Here is an 8,409-nt window from a genome sequence, read left to right on the forward strand (position 1 = left end):
TTCCTGCCCAGGCTAGGATTAGAAACAGAAACATTTCGGGGGGTGGAGGGCGGAGCGGGGAGACACCAGTCCCTGAGGCTCCGGAGAGCCAGCCAGGAGGGATTTTCATTGTCCCTTCCAGAGTGGACAGTTTTCCCGAAGGGAACCATGGTCTCTGGCTGGCCCTGGAGACCTGGGCTTGGCCAAGGCTGGTGCCTGCCGCGCTCACTCTGGGCACCACGGGAGCTGTCTGAAGGACCCTGTCTGGGTAGGCCCCCGTGCTATCTCATTCGCACACTTGGCACCAACTTTTAAAGCTAAGGACGACTTTGAAGGGAGGACGGGGGGCAGGGACGCCTGTCTCTATCCAAAGGGCCTTGTCTGGGGGTGGCCAGGGACAAATGGACCAGCCGAGTGCCTGGTGCGTGTCCCTCCTCTGGCCTTCAGTGTTTCCTGCCATCAAAAGGGGGTGGGGGGAGGAGGGGCCGGGCCTAGGCTCTTCCTCTGGATACAGTGGGTTGATTCTAGAACTGCGGCGAAAGCACACACACACTTCCTCCGCGCCTCTGCAGAAGGGAACAGAGACGCTGTGAAAACAGGGAACTTTAGTATAAATAAGAGGTTCTGGGGGAGGGGGTGCCCCCAAGGGGCTTCCATAATTTAACACTCTTCAAAAGCACAAACAACAGCAGGGGCGGGGACCAGGGGAGGAGTAGGCCACCCCCTGCCCTGCCCACAGACCGAGGGGCACACTGCAGAGCTGGGGCTCTCGTGGATGGGGAGCTTCTCTCCCAGGAGTGACCAGTCACATGCTGGGGACAGGGATGAGGCTAACACTGATGTTTCAGAGGAAGGGGTCATTGTACTTGGCAGTGGGTGGGGACAAGGCTGAGGCCACATGGGTCACTACATTCCCCCCAGTGTCTGGGCCAGGCTGAGGGACCCTTTGCCCCCCATATTTGTGCAGAGTGGGGGACTGGAGCAGTCCATCCGTCATGGTTAGTCTTGTTAACACGTTGATCCATGAGGTCAGCGGGGAGGGTTACAGCTAGGAGGCTGGGGGCGTGGGGTAAGCGCCTCCCCGACATCCACGGCTTCACACCACTGTGCCGCTGGGGGAGTTGCCTGGTTGGGAAGAGATGCCCTGGGGGAGATGAGAGGGGAGACGGGGAGTTAGAGACCACATGGGCCGGGCTCTCGACAGTCCCCAGGGGAGGGAGCTGCCACCCTGGCCTTGCTCTTCAGTCTGCCCTGGAACCCCCCAGACAGAAGCCGCTGCTCTAGGCCTGGGAACTTACATCTCAGTGCCAGCAGGCGGCACTTTTATACAATAATTAAAGCCTTTGGGTGATCCTGAGCAGAGAGGATGGGGGAGAGGGGGAGGCAGGGAGGAGAGGGGGGAACGGAGGTCCTTTTCTGACTGGGGGGGGCGCTGAGATTCTGGGGGGGGAGAACTTAGGGACAGTCCTACCTCTACCACTGACTTGCTGGGTGACCTGGGCCAACTTCCTTCCCCTGTCTGGGCCTCCGTCTCCTCGTCTGTGAACTAGGGAGACAGAGGGGTCACTTTCAGGATTTACCACATTCCCCAAATGCCAAAGGCCCTGCCTTGGAGATTGTGCTTTAAGTTCTAGGGATTCAGGAGCCTATAATCCCGAAACTACTCTTCCAGGGAACCAAGGCACAGCCCTCGGATCTGGCATCCTGGGCCCCTGAGCCCAAACCCTGAGGAGATATCTGAGACCACAGTTCCAAAGTCAAAAGGCGTGAGGTCCATACCTTACCTAATGGGACCTTTTTGAACCCCACAGCCACCCCAGAAAATGGGCACATCCGCCCACTACCCATCTTCAAGTTTCCCAAAGAAGTGACAAAGGTCATAAAGAGGTGGCGACGTGCTCAAGGCCACAGAGGGAGCAGAAGTACCAGTCTGGGCCCTGAGGCTGAATTCCACAGCTCATGCCTCCAGCAGTGGACTCGGATCCCAAGAGGCTGAGACTCGGTCTGGAAGCCAGACCCACAGGTGCAATCCTGCCCACAGAGCTTGACCCACAGTATTAAAAAAAAAAAATGTCACCATTCCGCTAAGAGCCAGCCAGGCTGGGCCCACAGGAAGCCCTGCCAGTAGCTGGCCATGGTCTCCACCACTCCCAGGAGTCCCTTACACTGGATCCACTCTCTGCTGACCATGGCTTGCCAAGCATTCTAGAAGGTACTCTGAGACGTCTGGTTCTGGGACACTCAAGTTTCCCTCACCCCACAGGGCTGGAGGCTGCCACGCCAACAGACCCCTCCGCCGGCGCCCGCCTCTGCCTGGGTCCCGGGTCGGCGGGGATGACTCACCGCCTTGCCCGGCCGGGCCCAGGTGCAGATGAGGCCCTCCTGGCAGGCGGTGATGATGCAGTCCTCCAGGAAGAGGAGGACCGTGAGCCGCTCCTGGGCGATCTTCTTGCACACCAGCGGCTCGAGCAGCGGCACCTCGTGGATGCGAGGGCACAGCGCCGTGCCCAGCACCTTGGCCGGGTCCAGCCGGCTGCGGGGGGCGGGGCCGCTGGGCTTGTCCCCGCCGCCCCCGCCGCCGCCGCCCCGGCTGATGTTGCCCAGGCTGTGGTAGCGCTTGTGCTCTTTCTCCGCCCCGCGGTCCCGCCGCTCCTGCAGCGTGAGCGTGGCAAAGCGGCCGATGCTGAAGGGCGTGCCCGGCTCGGCCGCCGTGCCTGGGCCGCCCGCCTTGCCGCTGCCCGCCGGGTGTGGGAGGCTGTTGGACCGGGACAGCGAGCGGGGCAGGGGGCCGGGGCCCGGCTCGCCAGCCCGCGAGCCGCTGGCGGCAGGTGGTGTGGTGCCAGGCGTGCCGGGGAGGGTGCGGGTGCGCGCCAGGGGAGGGTGGGGGTAGAGCACGTCTTCGGTGAGGTCCCACAGGCAGAACTGCGTGTCCTGGCCGGCCGAGCCGAAGCGGTAGGTGATGGAGCCCGCCTTGGGCAGCGGGGACAAGGGGGCGCCCCCGCCCGGGCCGGCGGCCTCGGGCTCCTCCTCCTCCTCGCCGCTCCGTTCCCCGTCGCCCCCGGCCGCCGTGGCCTCCTCGGCCCGCGTGGTATAGGGGTCGAAGGCCACCGCGTTGACCCAGGACTTGTGGCCGTGGCCTCGCGCCACCACGCGGCCCTCGGTGAAGGACCACACGGTGACCAGGTCGTCTTCACCACCTGTCACGACGTAGCGCCCGTCGGGGCTCCAGCACACACAGAGCAGGCCCCCAAAGTAGCTCTTCATGAGCCCACGCAGGAGCATGGAGTCGAAGTGAAAGACGCGCAGGCAGCCGTCCTGGCTGACGCAGGCCAGGTGCCGGCCGTCGGGCGAGAAGGCAAACTCGTTGAGGGGCCCCTCGCCCACCGCCCACTTGGCCAGGGGGTTGCGCGGCGCCTTGCTCTTGGCGGCGTAGACGGCGAAGCCCTCGCCCTGCTTCAGCAGGCTGTACTGCGGCGGGGCCGAGGCGCAGGGGTGGCTGACGTTGTACAGGTACAGGTGGCCGCTGGCGTGCGACGCCAGGAAGAGGCTCTCTGACTCGGGCAGCCACTTCAGATATGTCACCTTGGTCTTGTCGATCAGCCGCTGTCGGGGAGACGGTGGGGGTTGGGAGAAGGCAATCGTCCCTGGCTCCCCTCCTCCCCAGTCCACTTCCCTGGGGAAGGTCACCCCAGGTGGCCAGCGAAGGGACTGAAGGAAGCAGGCAGACACCGGGACGTGGGACGTGGGGAAGCCCCGGGAGGAAGGCTGCGCCGAGAGCCTCCACATCCCTTCTTGGGCAGACTAGCCCTGCCTTCCAGAGAACTGTTCTCCACCTAACCCCCTGCACCCTCTTTACCACAGCACGCTTGAGGCAAGAAACTGAGTCACAGAGCATCCGCTTCCCCAAGGAAGGGATCTTTGTCTACATGGCTCAGAGCACAGAGCTGTGCACGCCGGAGGCACCTGGAAAGCAGCTCCTGGACGCGTGAATGACCACCCCATTCCTGTCGGCCACCCATCTTTGCTTTTTTTTCCACACAACTCACTTCCAGTCCTGCAGGAAATCTGTGGGCTTGACCAAAATACACCCAACTCTTCCCCCAACTCCAGGCACCCTGGTCTCAGCCCTTATCAAGCCTGCAACAGCCTAACTGGCCTCCAGTCCACCACTGCCCGGTGTCTGCGCAGTTGTCAGAGAGATGCTGTTAAAACGTCAGTCAGCACCCCACACTCTCCCACTGGGAACACCACGGCAGCCTTTCTCTGGCAGGATTCTGGGGGGAAGCAAGACCTCGAGCCCTCTGGGAGCCAGTGTCTTCCAGGATGACCTTTCCTCACCACCCTATTTAAAGCTCAAGCACACTCCCCATTCACCTTCCCTACTGGGAAGTCGCCAGGGCACTCTAACACACAGTGTGCTTAGCTACTCAATAACCACCTGTCTCCCCCAGCTAGACGGAAGCTCCACAAAGGCAGGGCCCTCTGTTTTGTTCCCTGAGATGTAATATTCCCAGTGCTTAGAACAATGCCTGCCAAAGAATGAATACTCAATGAGTATTTTGTGACTGGATGAGCCAGTGTATTTTTAACCCACTCACTCTCCTCTGCCATTCATGCATTCTGTACCTTTGGAACGCCTTCTCTGAACTGAGAGAGAGGGGACAAGCATAGTTCTGGGCACAGATAAGGGCTTTCGCTGGCACCTCCCTTGTGCCAGGTCCACCCAGGACAGAGCAACCTCCATGATGATTTTACACAGTCCTGTGAGGTAGGGATGGGAATCCCATTTTGCAGAAGAGGAAAAGGAGGAAGTCATTTTCCCAAAGCCACACAGTGAGTAAATGGCATGGCAAAGATTGGAATCCAATGCCCACAGTCCCAGAATCTGAAGAGCAAGGGCTCTGGCTTCAAACAAGTTCCAATCAGTGACTAGCCTCAGTTCTCTAATCTGCAAAATGGGCATCATGATCCCTCACCCATTGGTTGATGAAACCTCCAGGACCAATGCGTTCAGCATAGGGCTAACACAGCACAGGGCCTGGGTATAGGAGGTGCAGCCGTCTTTATTAGCTGTTATAGCAGCTGCTGTCACCCCATCCTACAAATCTATCGCTCCACCCCCCCATCTCTCCCTCATCCTGCCCTGCTCAGGCCTCCATTGCTCCCCAGGCAGCTACAGTCTCAGGCAAACAGTGTGTGGGTGGGTGAATGGGTGAGAAGGGGGAGCAGTTCTGGGCCCTGGAGTTCTGGCCCCAAATCACCTCCTCGTTGAAGAGCTTGCTGGTGTCTTTCTTGATGAGATCCAGGTACTGCACCTGACCGGCTGAGAATCCCACCAGCAGGGAGATGGTCTCTGTGGCAGCAGTGAACTGGTTGAAGTCGTGGCAGGTGGGCTGAGTGCCCTTATAGATCCGCTTGTCAATTGGCTTGTTGAGGTCAATGGACTTGAGTGGTGGGAGAAAACAAGTTAATGGCTTCTACCACTGAGAGGAAGGAAGAGGGTGTTGAGGTTGGGGTTAAACCACTAAGAGGAAGCAGTGTCAAATCCCTGAGGGAAGTGGGTAGGTGGATGGGTGAGTGGTGTGGGAAGGGGAAACCACAGACAGGAAGGAGGACCCAAATCACAAACAGAGGAAACACCCAGGCAGGAAGGCCCCCCCTGCATGACCACAGTACCTCCTCCCCAAAGCTGGACCCCTCCCCAACTTCAGGGACACCCTTGACCACAGTATCAAGTTCAGGGTCCCCATAGTCCTTGAGCTCCAATTCCTTTTTAATCCCCCCAATAACTGCAGCAACTCCCCTGGGTTGTAGCACAACATACCAAGCCCCCCAAAGCTCTGGATCACCCAATCACCAGCACTCTAAAGTACAATGTCCCAGGACTCTCTTCACTTTGAAGTTTCTAAATCTCAGGATCCTCATCACAGTTCAGGGACCCATTAAGCCTCATGGTCCCCCAAATTTTAGGTGTCTAGACCATCTCTGGGCTCTCAGGATCCCCAACATTTCTGGGCACTGCCATAAACTCCAAGGGTCTCATGTCCTCTGGGACCTGTATCACTTGAGAGACATCCATCGCACCTGGGGATGTTCCCTCTGGGCTTTCATCAATTCCAGAGCTCCCATCAGCTCCAGCACCTTCATTACTTCCAAGACCCCAATTTTCCAAGACCCCCATTCACTTTCAGGATCCCTATTACCTCTGAGCCCCCCATTATTTCCAGAGCCTTCCTCATCTCTGGGCTCCCCAAGACCCCCTAGACTGCAGTACCCCTCAGTTCTCCATCACTTCTGAGCCTGCATTATCTCAGAATTTCCCATCAATTGCAAATACCTGCCGGCCAGAACCCTCAAGGACCCCATCTCAGATTCCCCATGCCTCCAGAATAGTCACCATCCCAGAACCCCCACGCATTCATTACCTAGGGATCTCACATGATCTCAAGGTTTCCCATCACCTGACGGCCATTCCCATCAGAATGGGCAGCACCCAGGGAACCTCCCATCGCCTTTTAGAATCCGGCATTACCTTCAAGAACCTCTTCCTCCTACAATGTCTATCTCAGCGTCCCCTGTCATTCAGGGACACTTCTATGACTTCTAAATCACCTCAGGGATCCCCATTCTCTCGCCAGCACCCACAGCCCCCCATTACAGGCCGCTCACCCGTTGGCTCCCGCGGCGACAGCAGCCCGGGTAGAAATAGAGCTCGCGGCCCAAATTGAAGCAGACACGGTCTCCCCCAGCGCCCAGCCCGGCCGGCGTGGCCGGCGGCTCCCCGACACCGTCTGGCTCCCCGAGGCGCACGAGGCTGAGGCGCACGGCAGGCAACGCGGGCCCGGGCCCGGGGCCTGAGGGCGGAGGGGACGGGGCGGAGCCCGTGGCGCCAGGGCCGGAGCCTGAGGCAGGGCCGGGTGGGGGCTGCGGCGGCTGGGGCGGCGCTGGGGTCTGGACGGAAGCCGGACCCGACCTGCGAGCGGCGCCGTCGCCCGGGAGCAGTTTGTAGAAGCCCTCACGGGTTCGGAACTGCGACTTGATCTCCGCACAATCCCCCATGACGGCGCCGGGGCCTGAGCTACCCTCAGTGCCGCTCGCCGCCATCTTGGGCGCCCCCCCACCACCACCGGCGTCCAGACCCCGCCGCAGCCGGACCGCCTCCCGCCGCCGGGCCCCCTGCCGGAAGTTGCCAGTCCACACCGGAAGAGGTGGGGTCGTCGCCCGGGCAACGCCTCTTGGATTGGCAACAAGATAGGGAGGCGGGTCGAACCCCAGCCGTCACTCTGGTAACAATCCTGGGATGGGGGCGGGGCTAAGGGTTGGGCGGGGCCTTTGTGCCTGCGACCCGATGGTGGTTGGCTGCAGGGGCGGAGCCCACAGGAAAGGGGGCGTGGCTACTAAAAGAACTCTACCCCCTAGCAACGGCGCCATGGGAAACGTTTGCCTAGTAACCCGAGGACCCCGTAGAGAAAACCTCGTCCATACCCTGGCCTTCCCATTACGTCGCAAATGACTCCAGAAGACCCTAGTGTCTCCTGAAGACTCCCAACATACACCCTCTTGACCTCCAGTGTTTCCCACTGACAACTTAAAGTCCACGATATGTCAGCGTCTCCAACCATTCCTCCCCTTCTTTGCTGATCCCCAAAATCCCTTTGATCTCTAATGTCTCCATAAAATGCCAAGGACTTCATCGAACCCACTGCTGATTAATACTAACACCAAATATTTCCACATTTCCCACCAACATTCTACATAACTCCATGACTTCACTATCTTCAACTATCTCATTGGCGGAGTTCGCGTCGTGGTTCAGCGGAAACGAATCTGACTAGCATCCATGAGGACGCAGTTCTGATCTCTGGCCTCGCTCAGTGGGTTAAGGATCCAGCGTTGCCTTGAGCTGTGCGGTAGGTCGCAGAAGCGGCTCGGATCCAACATTGCTGTGGCTGTGGCTTAGGCCAGTGGCTACAGCTCCGATTTGACCTCTAGCCTGAGAAGCTCCATATCCTGAGAGTGCAGCCCTACAAAAACCAAAAAAAAAAAAAAAAAACCAACTCATTTGGTCCTCCAACACCCACCAAAATTTTATTGATCTTTGAAATGCCCCCAGTGATCCGCTAGCAAACCCCAAATCTCTTCCTGATCTCACCCTGCTGATGCCACCCTGTCTGAATCACAGATCTTCCTCTACCCATTTATTCAGTCACCTCCCAGATTTCTCACCAGAATGTCTCAGGAGCATCTCACACTCAACCATTCCTGCAATAAAATTGACATCTAACTCCAAATTCTGTCTCTCTTCTGTCTCCCCGTCTTAGGGTTGGCACTGCTATCCCCTCCAGTCACCCAGGTTGCAGACCTTGGTGTCTCCTTAGATTTCTGCCATTTCCGATCACTCCTGGATCCCAGTCCCCAAGTCTTCTGCAT

The 8,409-nt window shown here is 58.9% G+C and overlaps 1 protein-coding gene across 2 annotated transcripts; it reads right to left on the reverse strand.

Annotated features, from left to right (window-relative positions):
• Positions 1 to 569: 569 nt before the first annotated feature.
• On the reverse strand, positions 570 to 7,167 carry DMWD (DM1 locus, WD repeat containing). 2 transcript variants are annotated; one of them, XM_021094582.2, is made up of 5 exons: positions 6,649 to 7,167; positions 5,241 to 5,423; positions 2,323 to 3,582; positions 1,451 to 1,525; positions 570 to 1,123 (listed from the first exon to the last, which is right to left on the reverse strand). In XM_021094582.2, the coding sequence occupies exons 1-5, from the start codon at positions 7,081 to 7,083 to the stop codon at positions 1,076 to 1,078; spliced, it is 2,001 nt and encodes a 666-aa protein (XP_020950241.2). In that variant the 5' UTR covers positions 7,084 to 7,167; the 3' UTR covers positions 570 to 1,075. The 2 variants fall into 2 exon arrangements, with proteins under 2 accessions (XP_020950241.2, XP_084817304.1); XM_084961178.1 differs by lacking the exon at positions 1,451 to 1,525.
• Positions 7,168 to 8,409: the final 1,242 nt, after the last annotated feature.

The sequence above is a fragment of the Sus scrofa genome, chromosome 6 (assembly GCF_054392235.1).
Source record: "Sus scrofa isolate SSC_HxYL_T2T_F1_AM1 chromosome 6, Sscrofa_HxYL_maternal_Yorkshire_Landrace_v2.0, whole genome shotgun sequence".
NCBI lineage: Eukaryota > Metazoa > Chordata > Mammalia > Artiodactyla > Suidae > Sus > Sus scrofa.

Coding starts and splice junctions, on each gene's coding strand:
- DMWD (XM_021094582.2), bottom strand. CDS start 7,083: ATGGCGGCGAGCGGCACTGAGGGTAGCTCAGGCCCCGGCGCCGTCATG. Junction 3,583..5,240: donor GCAAGCTCTTCAACGAGGAG/GTGATTTGGGGC, acceptor TCTCCCCGACAG/CGGCTGATCGACAAGACCAA. Junction 1,124..1,450: donor CCAGCAAGTCAGTGGTAGAG/GTAGGACTGTCC, acceptor CATCTCCCCCAG/GGCATCTCTTCCCAACCAGG.